The following is a 27,409-nucleotide window of genomic DNA, read 5'->3' on the forward strand; positions in this document are numbered from 1 at the left end:
ATATGCAAGCAAAGCGCTTGTATATAAGAAGACTGGTCATTTTCTTTATGCTGTACCACCCATTTGCGTTTCAGTTTGCCTGTGTTCTAACAAACAGACTGTGGTCTGGAATGTGCTGGATTTGGAACATCTCTGAGAGTTAGGAGAGATGTAAATGGATGATTAAATGAACACAGCAAAAGTTAGAGCATTTCACCATGGCTTTCACCAACTCTCCACCAAGGTAAATTTCACCCAAATGATTCCAGCCCTCTCACAGATAGGGATCATAGTGACCTGAAGTACCCAGGTTAGAACATTTATTTCTTTTGCAACCCATGTTTGTATTGGTTGGCAGCATGTCATGGGATGACAACTGTGTACATCACTGCTCATGATGTCAATCACTGGATTGTCTGGACCAGACTTGATTCTGTCCAGATCACTGTCATGTAACTTAAATAGTGCAGTGAACATATAACAACAAACAAGCAAAATAAACACTACTTGCATCTGTCAGGTAATCTGCTTGATTTGGGAGGAAAGTGACAAACCCTGCCTGACATATTCTAACTTTGTTTTCTGCATTTACTGTAGAGCTATAACTTGGCATACAGTAAGGTACATTTACCATCCAGTATAGGCAATACAAACACAGACAGCGAAATTTAATGTCAGGTTTAATGTTCAACTTTATATTGTACAAAATTCACACAGGACTGCATGGGCGATGGCAGCAGATGTACAGCAGCAGAGGAAGGGCGCCACTGGAACTAACACAAGGCAGGACAAAAAGTAACCCACAGCCCATTCAGAAAAGGTTTGTCCTGGACACACCCTCACACCATGGACTTTTTCATATCTAAATCAAATGATTTCTTAAGACTGAGTTACATGGTATCAAACTTAGTTCTCACTGAGAACAATAGTTCATATCGCCAAAATATATAAAAGAATATGCCCAAGATTCGAGAGGATGTGTACAAGAGTTTCATGCAAGTCGGTTGCTATACATGTACATACAAATATCATCCTACAACCTAATAATATCTCCTGCTTAATGATCCTGAAATTATTTACAATGTTGAGGATAATCATGTCAAAAATAAGTCTGTATGACAAAGAAGTTGCCAAGATGAATCTTGATGTATTATAAACTGATGAAAATACATTTAGGGAAGTGATAGACGCATCACGTACATGCCTAAACAAGGAGACCCCACTGAACTTAGCATCTAAAACCAGCTGTAAAACAGGTCAATGCATAAAACGGTTCATTCTTTATTTTACAGTTTCTTTGTTATAACGGTTTTAAAAATGCCTTCAGAATTCAGATTTATGTTAACCAAGTAATTCTAAATACAGATTTTAACAAAAATACAAAAAGCAATTTTCAATTATAACAAGTTGTTTTTAAACAAAATTAAGGCTTGTGATGGCCATAAAACAAGAAATAACATTTATCCGGCCAATTATCTTGACATGGAATCAAGATTTTTTTTCACAAGATGCTTCATGAAATCAGAATCCAGTATCTAATACATTCCCCAGTCTCAAAGACCATCCACAAACCATTCAGTAGAATCACTCAATGAAGCATCAAGACAATAATATACCTTATCCAAAAAGTCAGAACTTCTAGCATGCTGACCACTTGGCTCTACTGCTGTTTGAATGCAAAGAGAACGCCATCTACAATCATTCAAACGTCTCATGATGATCACAACTTAATGTAATGGAAGTGAATCATGGTTCTTGTTACAAAATTATTGTACATCTCAAAAATGACATATGATTGACAAAAACTAAAGACTAGATATCATGTCATATAAAACAATATCAAAATACATCTGCTGCAGTGAAGTAAATATCCTTGTATATTAACATAAGTGTCTTCTTATTGAACATGAAATTCATTCAAACAAACATCCAAGATAGCTGTTAGAATTGGGAAAATATAGCTGTACAACTAACTGAATGAAATCGTTTCTCTAAATCTTCAATAGCTGTAGACCTACAACTCTCAACAATAAATCATATTTCCATGAAACAATGAACAGTCTGTATAATAGAAATATGACAACAACTTATCTCGTGTGTTATGGCAAAATATCCAGGAATATAATGTATTGGTGCCATATTTACATACATCATAGATGTCATAACATGAATAGTGGCACATAACACAGCACATTTATGGAGCTGATAAGCATTCAGAAATACAATGCTGAGTTGCCATGTTACAGTATGGGTTCGTCACGTGAGAATATGCATCAGTTCACCGAGGTCCCTTAAACAGCCTAAGGTCAGTTTTAGTAATTCACATTATTTTGAGGTATAACAGACCATAATTTGTTAACTTTCATTTGCCCCCCAAATGTCCAAAACAAGATTCCAGCGATTGAACAAGGTTGGATAATGAACACATATAAAACCTCTGGAAAATAACTAATCAGACTGTCATGAACTGTGCAAAACACAAACATGCTCAGTTTTCTCTGGGTACTGAAACTTGTTGACAGTTTACTTTGACAAAAGACAAAAATCCTGTAACAAGAAGGATCTGTCAAAAACAGGTAGATTTCTAGTATCTCTGGACAAGGGCCATGCACTCTTTCCAAAGGATGTATGGAAAACACAACACTGGGTGTCGAGGATACAAATATTTGTCTATATTGCTAGTACTATTTTTCAACAGAAAAATTATTAAATGAATTGTATTTATGCATGGGGGTGGGAGATCATTCAAAAGATCTGGTATTTCTTCAATGGACACTCTCACACATACATGTTAAGACCTGAAGTGCTGCTATAGACTCCGTACACAATTATAAGAAACAATGAAAACCAGATTTGAATAAATCACTGAAAGTATGGGCACAAAGCTTGACAGGTGCTACCTGTGCAGGACTTACTCAAATATCATATATCGAGTTTCAAATTAATCAAGTTGACTACATCAGATCTCTGTAATGAGAAATATGCCAACTGACATCATGACAAGCAGACATCAGTTAGCAAGTCCATCCATTGTGTTGATACTAGTAGTTTGATTTAACACTCATTTTCTGCCAGTGTATATGTAGTAATTAATTCCTGTGCGGAACAGAGACAAGAAGGCCGTACCATATATTTATATTCACAATAGATTCTTTGGACCAAATTGACAGGATGGAAAAAGGAAAAACAATAAACATTCAATAAAAATTCAAAGGCAAATCACTATCTGACACAGTGAGGTTCTTGTGAGCTGTTTCCTAATTTGGAAAGCCATTCTGCTAACATTTGGCTAAAGCACTTTGTCAGCTTTATGCAAAACAAATGAAAACCACACAAAATGAACCAACTGCAACCTGTTTTGACTAGATGCCGTTTTCCTACTATGAATAAAAGTGTATTAGACCTAATTCAGTTGAATTACATCCAAAGAACTTTACACTTCTGTAGACGGCATGTGACGATAACAGAAGAGTTGCTTCCCTTTCATTGAAAAATCTACTTACATTTTTGTGTGTTCTGCAAAAGATAAAAGAAAATGTCTCCATTTTTTTATTTCTTAATTTTATTTATAAAACAAGTCAGGGCATCTATAACAGAGAAATACAATAATCGCCTGGCCTTCAAATGGAATCAGCACACAAACCATACAACTTGAGCTAGAGGAGGGGATACATTAAATGTGATTGGAACTACCAATTCAGCTGAGTTTTGAAATGATCACTGAACTTGTCATGGAAATGGTAGAAGTTTCTACAAGATGTTCCACGTTGTTGGTGCAGGACAACTTACTTGAGCTTTGAATGTTGTGAGTATACTATCATAAAGATGGCAGCCAATCACTTAAAGCAAGTGCACAAATACACTGTGATGAGAATCCTCTGTGAATCTACCTGTACCACGCACACCAGATGAGGCCAATGTTTTGTGCTTACAATACAGAACAGATGGAATCATTCACCCAAAACCACTTTGCAGATTAACATTTAGACACAATGAAATCTCCACCATTATAAAATAAAATACCGTCAATCACTGACTATAGTGTCACTGATAACTGGTCAAGAGTTAGAATGAGACGGTTCTGTAACAACAGAAGGAATCTAGGCTTCAGATAGCTTACATCTTACAAGGTTAACCAAGGTAAAATGAAGAAACGAGCAGACTTGTTGACCAATTATCAACAACACAGCACATCAGTCAATTACTGTCCTTTCTTAGACTTGGAGCGGTTGCGCACTGATCCATTTTCTGTGGCATTATTCTGGTCCACCTCAGGCAGGGCACTGAAATCCTCATCAAGAGCTGAAAAAGATAGAAAGCAAATATCTTGAAATATGAAGAACTTGACTGAAATTACGTGACTTAAATCATGTAATGTTTCAAAGATATTATTTTCAGATACCAAATTAGCTTAATAAAAAAACATTTATAGACCAATCTGATTGTGAAATAGTTTCATGAGTACCACTTTACACAATTCTAAAGTGACTTTGTGTCATGGTCAAAGATCACAAGCTGTTTTTCAAAACTGAAATATACAACATTATGGACGAGAACTTCTTATTTACTGCATGGTTTTACACCACTTTTACCATTATTCCAGCTATGTCACTACAGGAGACACAAGAAACGGGGTATACACAGGACCCATGTGGGGAATCGAACCTGATCCTTCGGCGTAATGATTGAATGCTAGGGCCACTCCACTACCCCAGTTACCTTTGTGAATATCCACACTGACAATCCAAGTTAGCCAACCAAGCAAGCAGTTATAAAGTCAGGATTAACAAAACATGAAGCATATGATGACATACCATCTACTTGTTTTTCAGTTGACCTTTACAACTTTTATCCCAAACATTTTCTGGGTCCTTTCAGTAGGATCACTCTTACAAACTTCCATTGCACACCTGAGAACATTCAGTTATTGTAACATTACAGTACCTTTAACCTTCTTCTTGCTTGGTGATCTTGTCTTCTTGGCGGCAGCACTCTTCTCTCGCAGCTTACGCAGATGGAAAGTGATAAAGTTCCACATCATCCAGGCCTGCAGGATGCACACGGCTGCCAGACAGTTGATCCTAAACACACCATATAACATGACAATTGCAACATTCATTGTCACAATCAAAAACAATAAGTTGTCTGCAAACAAATAGCCCACGAAAATGCCTTGCAGTGTCTCACACATTTCATACTTCCTTAACATTCAGTGAGCTCGCATCTACGGCTCTGCCCGATAAATTTAATATCTCCCTTGGCTGGCTTTTTTTATCCAATCGGGTGTCTACTCTAGGAAGTTGAGCGAGCCAATCACAACTCACTTCCGCTTTTTAAATTATCTAAACTCGGCAACACAAACCCTGCACAGGTTCTCTGAAAGAAGAAGTAGGTGTTCTTGCATATATTTTTTTTCAAGTTTTGGACCTAAAAATTTGTCTATATGATTTCCGCCAAATCTGAGTCACACTGCGAGCAAACCTTTGCAGTTGCGACCGCTACCTTTGTTGACACTGGCAAGTTCCGTTGAAAGGGCGACCTAGCTGATTGGCTTCTGTGAGAATGCGGAAGCCAGCAAAGGGAGGTAGTAAAATTATTGTAGATGCGTCCAGGGTATAGTGGAGACTTATCGGAACGTAAACCCTGGTGATAATGAGAATGGGTTCAACATGGACAATACTGTGTCGCAGAATAGAGCTCATTGTGGAAAGAAACAATCCATGACTTTGATATTCAAACATTTTGTGAATCTTAATTAAGTCATAGCATGTCTTATACTGACAAACATAAGAGTGAATCAACATGTGGGGTACAAGTGGAACATACTACCACCACCAGGACCCGGTTGTTAAAAACCTGGTTGTTTTTAACCCGCTGTTATCTTGCCTCTAAAGTTAACACACCTATGCACTGCTGCTAAAGATTTAACCGGGTTGTTTACACTGGCAAGATGGTGTCATTTAACTGAACGCTGTGTTCATGGTGCTGTTAAGAACCAAAAACAAGAGAAAGTTTACAGCGTTTATGATTCAAACATTCTAGGATAATCAGATAGTGAACTTTCGTTTAGTGTGATAAACCTAGATACCAAATATGAAAAGAATCTAGTCAACAGTTCTTATGATATTCCAATCCGTACATACGGGGTCTAATAGTAATGCTAAACATGCAGGATAGCAATACATAGGTAGTCAGAATGATTTTAATAAATCAGGTACATCTCATATTTATGCACATGCACATGCACATACAATCCCTGAATCACAGAAAGATTCCTCCCCGAAACCTGTGTGCCATTGTCAGTAATGTCACCAAAGCCACCATTTTGTAAGAAATCGGTCATCAGTAGTGATGTCATGTGTCAACATTGTTGCACATATTAGGTAATTCCTTCGAGGTGAAGGTCGACTGAACAAGAGCAAACACAATCGCCCTATTATTCCCATTTCACTCTCAGTATTAAGATGTAGATGTTGCGCATCGTTCAGACATTATTGTATGAAACTAAACTTTCAGCATCTACATTCAGCCTTGTTCAACATCATATCAAACATGGATATAGGGCATGCCCTTTTTATTCCCTCAAAGGTTTTCTTTGTTTGAATAATATTTCAATAAGAAATTGACAAATTCACTGTAGCAAACCACATTTTATACAATTAATGGAAATAAGGTGAGATACAAACTATCAAGCCAACATTGTTTTTCCTGACGTATAAAAAAGTGAACAAAACATGCCATCACCTCAACTAACACGTAACATTATTTTCAGTACTTCCATTACATTTGAAGATGTTGCGGTTACTGTTAATAATGATGATGCAAAATTAGTCAAAATCCATTTACACAAACAGGAGAATGTGGGAACATAAGAACTAACTAACGTATTGGATAGGGTCATCTGAATCACTATTACCTGCTTCTCAAGTAGTACACTGTCATCTTTTCTTATAAACTGTGAAACTACTGCAACGTCCATAATATGACTTAGTACTGTCAAGAGATTTTTTACAAGAGTGTAATCTTTCAACGAAAAAGTCCTACTTCTTTTCATTCTTGATTATAGGTTTACAGGAGGTGATTTGTCGTTTGTTGCCTCCATTACTGACATTGACCGAAGTAAACAAACTACTGCATTATGGTATTGAAAGAACTTAAAACATGAGTTGAACCAAAACGTTAAAGATAAAAATGACACTAGTGAATAACTGGTAAACATGGACTGTGCAGTGTTCTTTAAACATTCGGTTACCTATCAGAAGGTTAAGGATTTAACACTCGGTTAAGAGTTAACTGAGTTTTGAACAACCTTGCCCAGGTTTTTATGTTACAGTCATCTCCTATAAAGCCCCATAGGGTAACATCAGTGAGAACGCAAACCCACAAAGACTACCTACAAATGTTGGCATACAGTAAGTTGATCATAACATACCTGATTATTTTAGTATTAAAGTTTCCATTTGCAGGATCCAGAGTGTCTTGGCTACTCTGCTCCAGGCCGTACCTGAAAACACAACAAATAAACACTGGGGTATCAACATTGGGTAACTAAACAATAAGCCTGCTTAATGTTTTCATTAATAACCACTTCATTGGTTTACTTTCAGAGAAGAAACTCGTTAAAACAATTTGCAATGCTGATGCAATAAAACAACCAGCCTTTATAACCAGTGCTGATGGGGTGTGGACACCATGGCTTAGGAACAGTGGACTTACCAGAAAGTGAGAACAGCCAAAGTTATGGAACCAAGTCGTACCAGCACAAACAAAACGTTAAATATCATGAATCTGAAACAAAACAAAATCTGATCTCATCTTTGGAACAGAACATGGGAGGCTTTTTGCATGTGGACATCAAGATGACATCATCAAACTTGACAAGCTTTGACACTCTCTCAATTATCATATTAATACTAGCAGCATACAAGGAAAAAACTGTTTAAACTGTTTTAGAGGTTCTATGTATTGCTTTCTACAGAGTGTGATAGAAATCTGGATGGACCCCTTGCTTTGGAATTATATATGATTTATAATGGATCTTTGCCATGCCCAAAACTTTCTCATAGTTGGTCTGAATATTATTTAATTTTTAGGGTTTAGTTGTTTCCTGTCGTACCAGAACAGACTCTCTTTATGATGGGTGTCGAGTTTTACAACATCAAACGATAAACATACCCAGTGTTAGCGAATTCTGTTTTCTCAGCAAAGTAGAGGAGACGTGCCACATGGAAAACAAACTCCACAATGTAGTGTAGGACCAGCATGCACAGTGCCACTCGGCTGAAGCTGTAGAATAGACAAGAATATTAGGCTCCTAAAAACACAAAAAATGGTATGACAGGGAATTATGATAAATTTGTACTACAAGTTCAGTTGGTCACAGGTGAAAAGGCCAAAGATGTTAACAATGCAGACAGTAACATACTCTCCTACCTGAGAATCATTTCCAGGACTAAGTGAGAGAGTGAGTTTGCTTTGGTGTCATACCTTCTACCCATGTGCGGAATCGAATGATGAGTAAACTCTGTAACCACAAGGCTACCCCATCGCCCATGTCATTTAGAAAACCTAACATAAGTAATCATTACTCCATACACACACATGTAAAACAACATGAAAACCCGGGGCTTCAGCATGACAAGCTCAAACCAGAAGACTACCACACCACCCTCACAGGACACTATTTGAGACTTACTTGAGCACATAGGCCACAGTGATGAAGATCAAGTACATAGTGGCGTACTGGATACGCGCACCCATCTCATCCTGAAACACAGACACAATTTGGATGCTAAACATATCCAGGAAGGAGAGTTGACAATATGTCAGAGTTGGTTAAACTGTCTGTGATTCATACCAACTATGTCCAGAGAAAACAATTTCTGTATTAACATAACAGTAGGACACATGATGGATAGGGAAGTAACTGTTTCATTCCATTGTCCAATGATTCAGGCTGAGCAATACTTATAACTGAATGAAGACTATTACAAACTTTGATATTGTGCAAAATGTTTAACTTGAAGTCTATACACAAATTCATTTACGTTTCCCTTTGAAATTGACTGACAAAACAACTCTAATGTAGATTTTCTCCCCTGTAACCATGAGAACACAATGGCAGTTTCTAAATGCAGAGCTGTATTTACTAGTGATCAACACTGACAGTACATGCAGATCTTCAGTAAACATTTCAGTGGGAACGTACAGCAAAATACTGCATTGCAATGTTTTGGTTAATCAAACAAATTCTTGGGAAAAATAACAAACATACCTTCTTTGTCTTTTGGAAGTAAAGCTCTGGGTAGCAATGTAACCAGTAGGAAATCTGAAAATGACATATCAAAGTGTTTCGTCAAAACTTTATAATGAATAAAGAATGTGGAAGTCTCCAGATAAATTAATGCAATGTGTGATGAATATCAGAATAAACAAACTGATTCAAACCTCACATTAAGTCGTTTCCAAGAGGTCATATCATATCGACACAAAAAATAACTTACTTGAATGATGAAATAAAATTTCACGATGAATCTGGAATAAGAAAATATACCATGAAAACAGTGGACCGATAAGCATAATAATGATCAAGAATAATCATTATCAATTATATTTTTGGGGTCTGTGATAATTAGCAGTTTTCTAAAAAGTTCTGAATAATCCAGGTTTTTTTAAGCTCAATCATTCCAAATGCCTGTGAACAATCAACCTTTATATCACATAATTAGTTATTTCTGTTCGACATATGAAATGATTCACCAGCCACCAGACATCAAGTGTTACTTACGGTAGTTGTGAATGTGGATACTCCTCCCATAATTGGTTTATATTTGTCACATAACTTTCCTGGAACAAAAACAATTAAATTATATGTTGTGCATTTTGTACTTTGCATAAAGCATATTTAAACATGTTAAACAACACAGTCCACGTGTCAGTCCATACATCAAGGCAAAGACTGGTTTTCTTGAAAATGTGATCCTACCATCCCCAAAGATATATAAAAAAAAGTTCTGCAGGAAGTAATAAAAAACACATGACTTTGTAATTCTTCTTGAACAAAAGCACCCTATCCAATCGCTGATTGTGTCGTATGATGAACGTAAGACAAGGCTTCATCACAAGGAGGAAATCTTTAATTAAGAAATATGGTTCGCTCTACCACCATGTATAGTGTAATAAAGCACACTTTCACCCTGAACTATTATAACGTTAAAGCACGAGGACGTCTTCTAAGATGCTGTATATTCAATAACTTCTAAGTCTAATTTCGATTCATCTATGGCAGAAACCAAAGGACGGTGTCTGTGACCTAAACTAAGAATCCTCTCACAGGGCTAACTGGCGTGCTGTGTCAGCCCCCTATGTTAAGACAAAGGTTACTAGAAAAACAAATGATGAAGATTTTGGTGATGGTTTATGTTCAGGTTAAATATCTTCTCTAGATCATTTTAATTACATCCATGATTCTCTTGAACCATACAAGGCAATATGACCGCCTCATTTCTACTACCAACGAAAGTTTAGATCAGTACATTCAGAGGAAGCTGACAAGTCAAGTGACATTCCACGATTGCATTGTGGGAATGTAAATATTGCCAACATTACCGTGCCTCTGTAAGATTTTGAGTCCAACTATGAGACTATGTATCTGTCGGAAAACATAAACGTAATGTTTCCACACTGATGTTAGCTGTGTGATGCAACTGCAAACCAAGAAGCGGGATGCGACGCAGCAGTTTACAGTGGGAGGCTGTACGAGGCGATGGCAACTGACATCCATCGTGACGTTGGTTACATTGTGACGTAATGCAAAAAAGTTTGATTGCGAGGGGGGAGACTGGAATGGCGCAGTGACATCAACATGTTGTGATGTAATGCAAAAAGTGCACATTATCATCTGATAAAGTATTGTCGGCGCCTTTGATCTTTCACCGAAGCATCTTAGACTGTACAACAGATATACGAGAATAGTGGCAATTAACACTAGCTGACACTAGCAGGACAAATACAAATACCATGATATCAACATAAACAACTTTAGAGATGTTAGGAAATCATGGAAATTACAGAAAGCAACATGCATTATATCTTGCATCAGAAACATTTAACAGCACAAGTAAATAAAACTTAAAAACTGACTGAAAACTCTTGACTCACTCTCAGTATAATGTCTGCTCCCCAAACTGCTGACACCAGGTAGAATGACAATAGCTGACCGGACTCGTTAAACAGGCTGTGCTTTACTTTTGACAGATGCATTTTGCGATTCATTTTCTGTCAAACATAAAATTTGAAACTCAACATCATCATGTGGCAAAAAACATAACAAGCGAGTATACGATGAGTATATCGGAGTGTCAATGTCTGTCCCACTTTGCACTATGAGCTATCTTGTAGCTACATTGGTGGTATTTCAAAACAAGTGTCACGTGTTGGCAAATCAGGCACAAAAACAACTGTCTCATGATGGTGACAAAGAATGCCATGAGATATTTGTTCTATTTGTTGTCTATTTTACCAGACATGTGAAACTTACTTCCACACACCACTGATGTAGCTACGAGATAACTTGCAGAAGCAAATTCAACCAGAACTTATGCTATGAGTATACTTGCAAGAGGCAGTCAACATGATAATGAGAGATCCGTTGTGAATAATCTATTCATAATTAATGATAACATAGAAATATTATGAAATCATGAAAAGACTCCCTTTTCAGCTACTCCCTTTAAGGAGTTTTGTAGCCATGAAATAACACAAAATACCTAAATTCAGCTTCCAAAAACAACCATTAAGGAACAAGATAACTTCCTGATGTTTATATTGTACTTATGTAAATTCATACTAGTTTATAAATTTGATAATTATCAATGAAAGAGCATTATGCCAGCTCATGACAGGCTCTTAATCGAGTCTTATGTGTATCAATATATGGTAACCAGACCAACGTGGCTTCTTACATCAAGGATGTATTCCTGGATCACGGCATGGATGACAATGCAGATGAGGAAGTAAAAAAACACAGCAAACATGTCCTTGGTTCCGTATGTATACAGGGAGAATTCAGAATCGTCTGTGTCTGTAAAGAAAAGCCATTTATTCATTAATCAATAGTAAACGGTGTCTATTATCTTACTTTTACACAATTGTAGAGTCCCTACCTACATGACCTCTCCTTGTTGAAAATATTGCATATGCATGTGGAAATAAGAAAAAAATCCATTGTGCAGGAGAATAGTACATATCTGAAAGTGTTCTAGTGTGGTGTACAACTGAACTCACTTCTTGAAACACTTAAACAAACACTGACATGTGGTGACATCAACCTGCCTGAAGGCAAAGTGACCAAATAATGCCCTAATTCTGCAATATACAGCAGTTATCTTCATGCCATGGATAGAGAAGTATTATTTAAGCGTGTGATTTTCAGTGTCCTTTGGCAATGGGTTAGTGTAGGATTAAAAGTTTAACAGGCAAATCAAAATGACACAATTTACATAGTAATCCCATGTATGCTAAATTTATACTTGCTCTCATGAAATAACTCACCATTTTGCGTTACGTTGTGCTGCATGGCAACAAACAGTGAAGCTACCGGTGATGTTGCCTGAAGAGAAAACAAATATTTAATATGGTTGACATTTCTTCACAAACTGCTTAATACAGTATTCCCGCATCATGGAAGTTTGATCACTTATGAACTGGTGCGCAATTTTCAAAGTAATATTCAACTAGAACAGATTTACAGCAGTCCCAACTAATTTTATGGTATTTTTGTCCGGGTCCATAAGTTCAATCACTTGAGAACTGCTGCAGGATTTTCAAAGTAATATTAACCTTCATCTCTTAACTCTAAAATTGTTTATTTATGTCAAACAATACCAAAATCCAGGTAGTTTTATTGCTTTTCACAATTATGGTTGCCCTCTCACTGTCAACAATTTGACCCAGAAAGCTACGCCACACAAGTTCGACCATATGATTGGCTGGCGTGTCGCGTAAACAAGATGATTGTCTCATGTGTCAAATTCAACTATTTTTATGGTACTTTTTTCCATGAAACGCTTATTTTAAGTCTTAAAAACAATGAAAAGTCACAAATATTCAACTTGTTTAAAAGTATTACGCAGGGACTTATTCTTCAGACTCATCATGACAGAGGCACCGAAAAACATGATGCACAACCCAAAACAAAAATGTATTTAATGTGGACATCACAGAGACAAGTAGGGTGGGTACAACATGCCCATGTTGTAATTATAAAACAAGAGTCATCAGAAGATGACATATCCCTCCTGACCACAGCCCCCACATATTTGAAAAAACATATCACCTGACAGTTTCTTGATGTTTTCTCAGACTAAGTTTGAATTATTTCCATGAAAATCATGAAATATAAATATAAAATATAAATGCCATATATCTGTAAACAGCAAAAGGCACCACTTCAAAATCAGTCTCATATATCTGCCAAGATCTGTTGAAAGTGACAGCAAGGTAAACAGATGACAGCTGTACTGTCAATTTAGAACATGTGAGATTAATACCGTTTTTTTCTTATTTGAACTGATAAAGTTACATTATTGATCTAGGGTTAAAACGTAGTTATGTGCTACAACTTATGTTTGGTAACCCAACACAAAGTCAAAACAAACAAAAGTGGTGTCGTCAGAAGATCAAAGCTGCATGTACCTTAAATTATTGTTACGTATCTCAAGAATTCCCATTCAAAATGAGCGATCAAAGTTATGTATGTTACCTGATGATATACAACACTACGCATACCTCCTAATTTTGGCTTAGATGTGCAATTCTGTCGCTTTTTAATAATAGTACACACTTTTTCATTGAGACAACAGCAAAAAGCTGTGAAATGGATCATTTACTTCCTTTATAAAAATTAATCATTTTTCCATAAATATGAACATGGTAGAAAGGTGTACAAGGTCTTATTATATATACACCTTAAGTAACATATGTACCTATAATTAACAAAGCATCCTTTAATCAGTGACATTAGTTCAGCCATATGGGACTAGCCTGCTCCACCTACACTTACTTTATTTTGATAAGCTACTACAAGAATAAAATGATGAAAAGCCCACATTTCATTCATTGCTTTTGGCAAATATACATCCCTTAAAGTTAAAATCGTGTGCTCTTAGCATCCCTTTCACAAGATAGTTTTATAAGTAGAAGACGCCACCTCTAAAACTACAGGTCTTTCAATTTTCATGTGACACGACTGCAAACAGCTGTTAAATAAATTAAGTACGTTCAGGATGCACAAACACAGGGATGTATGGCTACGAACATGTCGAACATTAATGTATGAATACTTGTATAATATGCAAAACACATGTAAATTTGATGAACTATTTAGAGCCCCGGGAAAACATATGGATATCTATGGTACTTTCGAAATGCAACTTGCTGCACATGCAATAGCATCCGATCGGTTTTATACAAACCTGAAACATGAGACCGATGACGAAGACCATAGCAACACAGGACACAATATCAGCATGATTTTGGATGAAAAATTCATGGCTTAGAATTGGTGGGTTCTTGCTGCTCTTGGAACGTCTAGGAGCCATTTTCACTTCGAGTCTGTCAACCGGTGATGTGGCTTACACACGGGGCACGCAGAGAAAGGAAGTGGTGTGTGACGTTCTCGTTCTGATCTCGTGAGACAAGAGTGATGGAACAGCAAATTCTATTGGCTGACGTGTAAGTAGGCGTGGCACTGTGAGAAAAGAAATGCGTGGTTCTAGTCACACATCCACTGATAAACAGTGAGACAAAAATAATCTTCGTCAGAAGAGACTGTACGTTTCATGTGAGAACACAAATAACCGACATACAAGTTCGGTTTTTTTCCAAAGAACACTTATATACTTTGGATGGTACCGGCATGTATTTCTTTCTAAGAAGGAAGCTGATTGGTTCATTGGGACAGAAGAGGGTTATTCAAACAGATGACGGGAAAATATTACCCTTGAAAATGTCGGACACGTGTTGCCCATTAAATTGCGATTTTGTTTATCTGCTTCCATAAATACTTCTTTATGAGTTACATTTAGGTTAAGTAAGAAATAGATAAATGTGTATGAAATAAACATGTTTCAGTAAAGAGCGCAAAAACATCACTGGGGAACTTTAAAAATGAACCTTATTTTACAAGGAGCAAATTGTTCCAGAAGTAGTTGTTGATTCGCCTGTCTTGCCAGATTGTTGGCAAAATGTTTTGTGTAGAAGACAAGGGATCTTTGACAGATAACTCACCTGTAAGTCTGTCTAAGAGTGTACTGTGTCTATCACAGAAAGCAAAGTAAACAAAACCGCAGAGAGAGCATATCAGAGATGCTTGGAAGATGTTTGGATAGGCACAAACCATATTTTGATCCCTATGCACCTTATGTATGTAGAATTTATGTGATGTTAGTAGTGAAAAAAGGTCAAAATTAATATATATGTCATGGACTCTATTGTTTCAAGTATCCATTGATATACCATGTCGATGAGGCAGAAGGCTTTACTTCAGATGTGTTGTCAGTTGGCTTTTGGTTTGATATTTAACAAATTGTTTAAAGCCACACTCAGCAATATTCCAGATATATGGTGATGTGTGTAAATAATCAAGTCTGGACTAGACAATCCAGTAGGCAGTCATCATTAATGTAAAATTAACATGTTTCAGTTTGTCTCACATTTTGATAGTGTACAGTTGTGGACAGCATTGGTTCTTTGTTCTGCTGTCCATTTTTCACACAATGTTTTAAGTGAACTACTAGCACCCAAATTTGTCTGAAAATACAGTGTAAAGCACCCATAGTGAAAAATATAATAAGATTGAGGTCTTTGTTTAGAATAATCAGTACATATTTGTTGATGATGCCACTTAACTGTCTATGTGATTTTTACCTTGTGTCTGACATGTATACATGTTGAAAAAGATTTTCATAGGTAGGGTAGCTATTTCTCATGGCTGCTGTCATTATGAATGATTAGTATACCAGCTTCTCGTGACACGGAGCTGTAGGCTTGCCATTCACAGTTCACAATTTGTCATTATGCACATGAATCACTAGTTCACAAAAACAGTAACAAGATTTGCTTACTAAAATACTTCAAATACAGCTTCTTATTTTTTATCGTGTATCTTTCATTGTTCTAATCAGAGGGGACCAGAGATTGGGAAAGAGAACGTTCACAATAGGCCATTTTCAGAATTTAAAATGGGCCACTGCCCTTGTATCAATGGTAAACTTCAAAATTTTAATGGGCCAATTTTCATTTTAGGTGCAAAATGGCCCATGGCCCATGCCTTTCATAATCCCTGGGGACTGATGAAGAGGTTACAGATTTTAGGCTGTCTTTGCGATGAATGTACTTTGACAATGCACTCAGTGTAATGGTGATTTCACCTTGGGATAATCAAGAAAACAGTGTGAAAACAATTCAAAATCAAAATTGTCCTCCAGGAGCAGCCCAGAGATATAGAATTATAAAAGCCAAGACATTCTCTCTTATTGAGATGTTCCATTCTCAAAGCACACATTCACCACAAATACTTTTAGAGGTGAGCCAAAACAAATCCTATCAGGTTGAAATATCTTGTGTCCCCAAACAGTGAATGTTAATGTTCAGAAGTGTATCAGTATGTCTGCGAGGCAAACCTTATGATTTTGTCTTGTCAGGAAAAAGTTTTTTCTAGATATGCCGACAGCACAAACATACAATAATCCACATTCTGTAGGGAAATTATTTATAGATAGTAAGACCAACTCAAGCTAAACAGTCTTTCACATGTATCAGCATGTATTTCTTTCTAAGAAGGAAGCTAACTGGATCATTGAGGCAGAAGAGGGCTATTCAAACAGATGACGGGAAAATATTAGTGGTGTGCCCCTCCCAAATCCTATCAGGTTTAAATATCTTGTGTCCCCAAACAGTGAATGTTAATGTTCAGAAGTGCATCAGTATGTTTGCAAGGCAAACCTTGTGATTTTGTCTTGTCAGGAGAAAGAATTGTTTTAGATATGCTGACAATACAAACATACTTTCACTGTCATTTTATCTAATACCTTTGCAATACCACTTTGGCCAATTTATGAAAATGGTTTACACATGTTACAACTCATTAACAATTAAAATTCAGAGTAGAGTACAGAAGAAGTGAACCTCAAATACAAATTATGATAGGTGATTAGAGATAAATGAACAAATGACCATACACTACACTTTGTGTATAACGATGTTGCTAAGCTATGACATCACTGAGCTATGACGTCACTAAGCTATGACGTCACAGTACACAGGGCTCAGAGCACTGCATAGAGTGTGCCTTTAAAGTAAAATTTGAGCTCATTAATATACAAAGTCAGGTTCTACTTTATATGACCGATGACCAATGTATGTTATATCTGAGTCCTCTTCATCTCCCACAGCAAAAAAGTATGAATGTACAATATGCCATTTTGAAATGGTCATATGTAGCATATTGTATATTTGGGATTACGCTTTCTCAGCAAAATACATATTCTAGTATTTTTGGTAGAAATCCCAGCTGAGATTCGAATCCACACTCTCAGAATCAGGCACGTAATCCCAAATATAAGAAAAGTAAAATATACCATATGACCACTTCCTAAATAGCATTTTGTATTCAACTGACCAAAGACTAATCTTTGCATTTAGTCTTCAAAGTATGTAATTGCCTAAAGGGAGAAAAAAAACCAATATCCATGCGAAAAAAGAATGATGTATCTGTTATTACCTGTGTTGTCAAACAGGATGAAATGCAGTTCAATGAATCAGCCATAGAAGTCAGCAGACTATAATCCATTGATCAGAATACCTATGAATGCAGATGTCCTTATATGTGCATCAATATGTATACCACAAAGGGGCGTGGCCTAAGTTGAACACCAAAATATCCGTGCCTCCAGCCATCGCCATTGAATTTTCTGCTCATTATTTACAAGTGACAGTAAATCTGTCAAGTATGCCATAAATGCCTATAAAAAGGAAGGCTGTAGGCAAAGCTTAGGTTTTATGACTCTTCAAGTAATAGAAATAGACAATTAGGTCCTTCTTAATCACTCAACAATGGAACACAATAATTTGATTCCAGGAAGGTTTTAAACAATATACTCATGCAGATCCAATCATTATCCAATTAATACAGTCTTTGAAGTTCATAGTTGTTTGCTAGCCTGAGTCTAATAAATTGACTGACATTCTGAACTATTTCTTAATTCTTTGATTTTGGTAAAAATTGGAAACGAACAGAAAATGTAAACAATTCTCTCCTGTTCTTGAAGAACCTAAATTTCTAAGCCCGTACAGTGATGTTTTGATTGCTGTGTCATTATGTTTTAAAAAATAAATCTTCTATGTCCTAAACAGTATATTGATGAAAATGTGCATATTTAGACATTGATAATAGTTAGGAATGTTTTAGGGACCTGAATCTGTAAAGTTTCAATAAGAAGGTTATAGACTACAGCTCTCTGTAATGTCAGTTACAGACATGCAAATGTTACAGCAAACCTCTATTTTGACATAGTGAGTGAGTGAGTGAGTTTAGTTTTATGCCGCACTCAGCAATATTCCAGCTATATGGTGGCAGTCTGTAAATAATCAAGTCTGGACCAGACAATCCAGTGATCAACAACTTGAACATCGATCTGCACAACTGGGAACCGATGACATGTGTCAATCAAGTCAGCAAGCTTGACCACCTGATCCCGTTGGTCGCCTCTTACGTCAAACATAGTCGTCTTTTATGGCAAGTATGGGTTGCTGAAGGCCTAATCTACCCCGGGACCATCACGGGTCTATTGTGACATAATTGCCCCTGGCTATTTCCTTCACATCCAAAACTGTCCTCACAATCAAAACAAGAACTGACTTTTAGTTGAGGTGGCTTAGTTGTTAAAGCATTTACTTGTCATTCTGAAGATCTTGGTTCAATTCCCCCCCTCAGTATAACGTGTGAAGCCCATTTCTGTTGATACCTGCCATGATATTGCTGAAATATTGCTAAAAAGGTGTAAAATTTCATTCACTCATGCACTCGCTCACTGTTCAGTTGTTCAGATGCAATGGATAATTTGTATTTGAATTGCACCATGACCATAGTTCAGTTTGACTGTTATTTGGTTCAGTTGAAGCAAAATGTGTGACTACACAGGGCCTGATCAGCTGAGGTGTATCTTGGTTACGCGTTTCGTACAAAGTGTACTCATCAGATGGAGATACGTGAGGCACGTGTGGCTTTTTATAGAGAGAATCTCAGTGGCGGTGTTATTTGTGACGTCACAGGAGTGTTTGCATGCTGTGACGTCATGGCGGCACAGCTGTCGGTGGGGGATTCCCCGTCGGAGCACTGCGGCGTGGATTGGCCGTATTTGGTTGGTTGATTAGGCTTTTTCCAATTTGGATTGTTGTGAGAACAGTGGATTTTGTGACTGTAATGTCAGAAGGATAATCTGACTGCTGTTTAAAATAAGGTATTTGTAACTGAGATTAATTTACAAATAAATGGGTGAAACAACGTGTGTTTGTTGTGTGGAATAGCTGCTCTCTGGGTTAGACAGTAGGGGTCCCGAGTTATTGGTTTGATAACTAACTGGTTGCCCCACTTTATATTGCTAACTCTTTAAGAGTTAATAAGATTGAAGTTTTCAAAATGTCCTCATGGGTAGCCCCAGATTTGATCTCCTGGTACTCTTTAAGGATGTTATTTGGTTCATTTGACTTCTTTGTGAGTGACTGTTTACTTTGACCAAGGACCTTGGAGAATCAAAAAACAAGTTCTATGGATAGTCAACTTCTTTATTTTGGTGTAGGTACTAAAACCGTTATTAGGCAAGTGATGTTTGAGAGGTCCATATGAGTTGGGTCAACCACTTCGAGAGGTCTATTTGAGGTCTATTTGAGTTGGGTCAACCAGTGTTTTGAACTATGTTGTCAGGATGGCAGGTCCTAATAATGATGAGATACAGTGATTAAATCCCAGCATTGTTGTTTACGTTGTTGAACTAGTCAGGGTTGCCGGAATCAGTGATGATGAGATGTGATGGTTAAAGTCACATTGTTCCACATTTCTAACAACAATTTGGCCTACATTGTTATATTTTGCCAAATCTTCAAAGTGCAAGAAAATATGACATGGGTATCTTCAAATCTTTTATATGTCAAAGTGCAGTGAATGCGGCGAGGGGTATCTTGGAAAGACAGGAAATACCCTGCGTTCAGGAGTGAGAGTTCACAAACAGCAAATTTGGGAGCCTTCCTGTCGCTGTGTTCCACTAAGTGGACATGTAGAAAGATGTGCTGGGAACAAAACATGAAACTTTACGATATTCCCATTTTGCAAAATAGTGTCAGTCAGTGATGAAAAAACAAAAATAGAATAAAATTACTTCATGAAACTGTTCAGCATAAACCAGAACCTGACTTTGTCTACCTGTATGCATTGAAATTAGTTATAAGTTGTATATTAATGAACTCAGTTTGCACTTTGTATAAAGTAGAACCTGACTTTGTATATTAATGAGCTCAAATTTTACTTTAAAGGCACACTCTATGCAGTGCTCTGAGCCCTGTGTACTGTGACGTCATAGCTTAGTGACGTCATAGCTCAGTGATGTCATAGCTTAGCAACATCGTTATACACAAAGTGTAGTCTCTAAAGTTATTCTCATGATGATCACTTCAGCAGTGTGAGATCAGTCAGAATTGACGAAATTATGTTTGTGCTAAGGATCTTCAGACTTTTGTCTTTTGTATATAGTGGGGCATATACTCTCACTTTAGCTTCCTATGTGCAATAAAAGACTTGTTATCCCTTATGACTTGCCTGAAATTGACCACTGAACTTCAAAGTGAGAAGCTTCCAAACAGAGGACAACTGCCATAATTATATGGAATGTAAACAAATGTTCTGTACATCAAAAGCTGTCGCATGCAGTGTTGTTGGTGTTGCCAAACTGGTTTCAATCACACAGGTGCATAGGATATTCGTAAAGAACGCTCTAAGGGACATAAGTTTATGGGGTTCGCTTTTAAATCATTTTTATATTCTGGTAAAGAGCTTAGTAGTCGATTTGATGCAATGTTGCATTGAGTCACTCTAACTTTTTAAATTTTTCCCTGCCGCATTGCGGAGCAGGGGGATGATGTATTCAGCAATGTCTGTATGTCTATTTGAACATACATACATACATCCTGATTCTTGTTAACGTGATAACTCATGAACGATTGTACCCAATATCTTGACAACCTACAATGGGGGATTACGCAGACACCAGTCATTTATGGTGACCTTGACCCTATTTTCAAGGTCACCACAACATTTTGGCCACTTTTCATATTTTTGTTAACATGATATCTCATGAACTGTTGTACCCAACATCTTCAAAATTGGTGACAACCACCATTGGGGGATTATACAGACACCAGTCAGTTTTGGTAACCTTGAACCTGAACCCAGCAACTTCAAATTTGGTGACAGCCCACATTGGGGGTTATGCAGACAGTAGTCAGTTTTGGTGACCTTGTCCTTATTTTCAAGGTCACCACAACACTTTGGCCACTTTTACCCAGATTTATAATGCAGACACCAGTCAGTTTGGGTGACCTTGACCTTATTTTCAAGAACAATGTTATCAGTATTGTTCTTTAGCATTTGGGGACACTGCCATATTTGTGGAAAACATTTGTGTGAAATATTAGATGATTTAATCCCTGCAACGTTGTTTGTGTTGTTGAACTAATCAAGGTTGGATTTGAATTTGGTGTTGTTTTCATACGACTGAAATGCTGAAATATCTAATGTAGGATAAGAGCAATTCAAGAGTCGCCTCCCTTTTATCAAGTTTTCCTTTGGGAGTTATCGATTTAAAAGCAAAGAGACACACACAACTTTGTGTAAGTGAAGACTGTCTTGAATGAACTTTAGGTAGAACCCTTACTTTGAAACTTCCTTTCAGGGGAGACAACTCTTTATGATGTATATTAACTAAGTATTTCTAAGGTTTATTTTGGAATATACACAGTCTTTTGGGAATATTGTTTAATGCTGTAGTATCCAAAATACTGTTCTGATTTTGGACAGGCTTCTCTGCAAAGGGATACCTTATTTATTCCCATTTTAGTCTGGCCAGTGTTTTTCTCTATGGTCTTTTTCTCACAGGATATGTGTTAGTTACATTCATGGTTTCTGAGGTGTATCGGTTAATATGCCTACTGTTTTAGACATGGAGCTCATGAGGCTTCATTAGCGAAAGCTATTCCATTGACATGATTGGAAAGTTCATCAATATGTGCAACCTGATAACAGATGTTTCATCTATGATTTTATCTGGAAAGTGTACCATCAGAAGGTCCATTTTACAGACATGCCTTGGTACCAAGCGAAGACAATAGGATGCAGTTATCTCAAGAGAAACTGTGTAGTAACATGCTCAAAAATCTGTTCCCTAAAGTCTGTTAGGCAGCTGGCTTTGAGGGAAATGATGCTAGCCACTTATGCAAGGTGATTTTATGTTTTATTGTCTTTGAACTTAGAATTGAGATAGAAACCTATCTTTCACTTACATGATAATGATCACGTACGTCCCTTGTAACCATCAGATTATCTGACAAAGAATGTTAATGTATATTTCAGGTTATTTTAGCAACTTGTTTATTTAACAAGAAGATTAATGCATGGCTTGTCATGCAGCTCACTGGATATGTATGCACAGGAGTCCAGGCATACCAGGAAACTTCCTCCACACTTCAGCAGGAGATTTGCTGACTGCACTACACATACCTGTCAGTGCATTCTCTTCCCACAGAGGTTACTCCCGTCATATGTTCCTATGTAACGTCTGTTCTAGTATGGCCCTTTCATGGTGCAAGTGTTCAAGACTCTGGATTGGAGGTATTCAGATTTAGTTGTGCAATCAGAGATGTTATTTCAAGAGTGATCATTCGCAAGATCTCAGTAATTTTCAAATGCATCGGGAAAACTTGCCACTACCTGTTTTTGATTCTGCAAACACATCATGGCGATTGTTCCCTGCACTCTCTATTGCCAGTTTCTGATTTTCAGTTAAACATGAAATACCGACTCTTTCCTTTGCACGTTGGTGAACCAACTCCATGGGGGCCACCATATTGGAGCTAAGTCCATCCTCTGTGGGAAGAGAATGCTGTCGGTCTTGTTGGAGCAAAATTGTCATGAAGTCCCTGATGGAGGGCCGGTCCGAGGCCAGTCTCTGGTGTTCCCATTGTGTTGAAAACACGTCCATACGGATGCAATTGTGTTGTGCTGGACACCAAAAAGTTTCGGGCCATTCCAGTCTCCAGCACACCCACAACACGGTCGCAGTTTAGGTTGAAATTAACATTTTTCATAACATTCAGAGGCAAGAGAATAATCAAGTGTGCCTCATACACAAAATGTACATACCATGAGCAATATGTGACATCAAATTGCATGCAAAGCTTTGCCACATGTTAATATTTGGTCATTTTTTCAAACACTTTTTATTTTATGCAGTTGCATGTTGTGCACTGCTATATTATCCTGTCAGTATATTAATGTCGGGCAAATCTTATTGAAAGATATGTTTGTGCATGGTTTCAGTGTGACAGAAAAGAATGATCTTGCCATGTATTTGTTTCAGGATGCTCAAAAATAAATTGCACAGAAATCACCCAACAGCTCATTTCCATTTTGACAACAACAGACCAAAGATGAACACACAAAGAAGAAATTATTCAGTAAGGAGAAGCCACAGGCAGATCCATAACTGACTGACTCAGAGGCACTAGAAATACACGGATGAACACAGTTTCTGTGATCTGTCAAACTTTACCTCAATACAATATCCTTTACTATCCAAGTTGTATGTAATGAGGACCAATAACTTATGTCATGCAATTTCATTTGTGCTAAGTTACTTTTTTTCTGTCAGTGAATAGTTATCCCACAATTTTCATCTTTCGTGACTTTGTGAGTCAAAATTAGCTAACATCATGGCTAGAGTGTCTTTCTCAGAAACTATAACCAGTAAAACTGAGACTTCTCATAGTTGTTCCTATCAAATATGAAATTTGCTCAAGTGCTATCAGGTGACATTACTATATTTCAATTTACACTAGTCCCTATATAGTTGTTGTGTAATGCTACATTCAGTAATATTCCTGGTATAATCAAGTCTGAACCAGACAATCTAGTGATCAACAGCATGAGCATCGATCTACACAATTGAAACGACAACCAAGTCAAAATCCCATTAGTCATCTCTAATGAGAAGCATGGGTTGTTACAGATTAATTGTACTAACTCAGATCTTCACAAGTCATGTTGCCTCATGAAATATGGTGGTTTGCCATGAAGTTTTTTCCTTATACCAGAATATGCAATCAGTTACGGACGCTACAAGTGTCCACCATTAGCTGATTGTGGAACTACTTTAAAATTTCAGGTTTGGATACGAGATGATACATATATTCTGTATGATTTGTTGCACTTGGATGCAATGTTGTCATGATTGATCAATTTTAAGGTGACATGATTTGTCGCAACCTGTCATCCATTGAGATACGATCACACATGATGCGTTTGCATTGTCCTGATCGACTCAGTGACTATATCGTGATCTGACACAATCATCACAGTCAGGGTCCCTGATTTGAGATGATCTGTCATGTGCAGGTACATTTCAATATGTTCATTTTGAACCAGTATGCTAAATTGTTGCAACAGAATACAATTGTTGTCACAGCGTCTTTCCCGATTACTGTTGAGGGTGATAACAATTTGAGCTACAACAGGACCCCGAAGGGTATATATACAGGATAAATGCAGTGTCTATTCTAGAACTGAAAATCTAGGGGGAATTTGTCGCCCCCTTACAAAAAAAGTTGGGGGAATTTGGAAAATGTAGGGGGGAATGCCTGTGTTACCAAAATAGTGTGGATGTACGAAAGTTATTGCAACCACCACAAGTGAAACTATTGGTCATTTTATTTTGGCTACAGTAGTCACATATCATAGCACCAAGCTCATTTTGTGTGAGCCATGGCCATTCTTGCAACCATTTTTTTATGAAAAACACTTGGTTTGGAATTTTTTAGGGACCAGGGTCAGTCTCAGGGTTTTGCTCGCCTTTCGATTCACAAGTCTCCTTAACAGACGTATCAGTCTGGGGAAACATGGCAGACACTGTTGCTTTCTCAGTGGTATTTTGTGCAAAAAAGTCAGTTATTTTCATTCTTTTGCATGGCATTATTCATGCCAAATTACCACAAACCATTGTAAATAAGAGGTTTGTATTCATTTGTCTGCAACTTCAAGTGATAATATTGTCTGATTTCGAAAATGAAGCTAAAACGAACAGATGTTTTAAAAAAGATTGATGAAACTGTGTTTTGCAAGTCCTGTACACAAGCACTATGTTTAGTGTTAATAGTTTAACGTTGTGAATTGATTAATTAATCAAATCATAACTTCATCGAAAAATGTGATCTATTTTCATCCTGATATGAATGGAATTTAGTTTCCCAGTGCCGATAGTGGTTTTAACCGAGGGAGGTTACTTTGTTATGTTTACATGTTGTCACTCGAACTTGACTCTATGGCCGACTGCGATTTAAAAAGTTATTCCTTGTCCATATAAAGCGTTTTTCGTATGCTTTTTGAAAGGTAGTTAGGGAGTAAATGACTGTGCATGACAGTTCGCGCTCTGTGGTTTTTATGAGGTGTGATTTGATCATTATTAGCGCGAATTGCGCATCCTAGAATAGACACTGAAATGACTTAATGTTTCTTGAACGTCTACAGAGTAAACACTACAACCCACAATCCTTCAGGATGATGACAACGTGACATTTGCTGTAATGCTGTATGCTTACATTATCACCAGAGGGGAAGAAGACCCGCAGCAGCCAAACCAGCCACCACTCCACCTACAAAGGGCCAGGAGAACTGCATTCAGGCACTTCTGGGTACGACCATGGTTCAAATAGGAGAGGAGACAGCAGTTTGGTCAGTTCTCCAGCCTCCAAGGATGACACTTGAGGATGCAGTAGCATTCCAAAACTTCACTAGGTTTATGCCGTAAGTGCTCGATAAAGTCTGGCAGCGGGTGCTCCAATCAATGAACTAGAAAGTCACCACTTTCAGGCAACTTCTCTCAAATGGACTGAAACTGGCAGTGACACTGAGGCACCTTGCCACTGGAGACGGCTATCAGTCTGTTGCATATGTCTTCAGATGTGGAGTGTGGATTTGCAGAGAATCGTTTCCAGAAGTTTGCCAGACAATTGTGCAGGCATACAAAGATGAGGTGTTTAACCTACATATGACCACTGAAGTCTTGACAGCCATAGCTAACCAGTTTGAGCCGAGATGGAATACACTCCTATGCCATTGTGGCCCTGGATGGCCTATTAACAAGCCACCTAAAACAAGCTCTGGTGGATGCTGATTACAAGTTTTTGTGGCTCAAGTTAGGTGGAAGAGGACACATATCACATGTTCAGATATTTGGCGACTCAGAGTTGTTCAACAGCCTGGAAGAGGAAGCCTTTGGGCTCCCCCCATAGTAAATCCTGGCCTTGATAATGTCGACTAATTGCACTAATCCTGACTGCTATGGTCTTTAACTATGGTAGCCATTCATGATGAAATGCAACAGCACTCTGTGGGTTTTTTTTTTTCAGGGAAAAGGTTTTCTTGGAACAGTTATAGTGTCTACTTCAGGACAGCCATGTCCAAATATTTCTACAGACCAAAAACTATGTAGCCAGGCTATATGATATTTAGTTATTATTATTCAATCTGCAATCTTGATCTTTATCACTACCGCAGAGTACATTGTTTTGTCAGCTACCTTGTTCCTCCTTGTCACTTCCATTAATTACTGTATATGACATTTATGGCCTCTATTGGTCATCCCCCCTTGGCTGTGTCTGTCATCACATCAACTGTAGAAGGAAGTGCTATTAGTTTCTCTATCTGTCCATTGTTGAATCTTTGCCTGTCTATTGTTGTTAAAAACTATATATATGTATGCTCACATCTATACTGGAGGTGAGATGTGAGTGTGGAGACCGGCATTCCGACAGTCTTTGTAGCAACGACCGCAAGCAGGATTACGCCACTTGCTGGAAAGGCCCTGGGGTTGAGCTGGAAGTCTGCTCACCTCATTTATGTATACTTGTTTGTCATGTCTTGTGAAACCAACTAAAAAAGTTTGAACAACTAAACCATGCCTTCGTCTTCACCAACGTATTCATTTGTCTTCGTCAACGCAGTGTTCATCAAAATCGTAAGCTAATTCACCACGAGCCAATGACTAGAGGTCCCTGTTGACAGAATGCTGACATGTTTCCATCTCCGTGGTGTAGAATATCGCGGGTT

General features: G+C 37.5%; 1 protein-coding gene across 2 annotated transcripts; it reads right to left on the reverse strand.

Moving 5' to 3' along the window:
• Positions 1-642: 642 nt before the first annotated feature.
• On the reverse strand, positions 643-14,671 carry LOC137277539 (translocating chain-associated membrane protein 1-like 1). 2 transcript variants are annotated; one of them, XR_010956622.1, is made up of 14 exons: positions 14,454-14,671; positions 12,532-12,589; positions 11,943-12,061; positions 11,140-11,256; positions 9,767-9,825; positions 9,483-9,513; positions 9,254-9,307; positions 8,675-8,745; positions 8,155-8,265; positions 7,696-7,767; positions 7,412-7,483; positions 4,924-5,060; positions 3,417-4,281; positions 643-3,356 (listed from the first exon to the last, which is right to left on the reverse strand). XR_010956622.1 is itself a non-coding variant. In XM_067809320.1 (13 exons), exons 1-13 carry the CDS (start codon positions 14,577-14,579, stop codon positions 4,181-4,183), a joined length of 1,128 nt encoding a protein of 375 aa, XP_067665421.1. In that variant the 5' UTR covers positions 14,580-14,671; the 3' UTR covers positions 643-4,180. The 2 variants fall into 2 exon arrangements, 1 of the variants encoding a protein (XP_067665421.1); XM_067809320.1 differs by having other exon boundaries at positions 643-4,281.
• Between the last annotated feature and the right edge of the window lie 12,738 nt (positions 14,672-27,409).

This window comes from Haliotis asinina, chromosome 3 (genome assembly GCF_037392515.1).
Source record: "Haliotis asinina isolate JCU_RB_2024 chromosome 3, JCU_Hal_asi_v2, whole genome shotgun sequence".
Taxonomy (NCBI): domain Eukaryota; kingdom Metazoa; phylum Mollusca; class Gastropoda; order Lepetellida; family Haliotidae; genus Haliotis; species Haliotis asinina.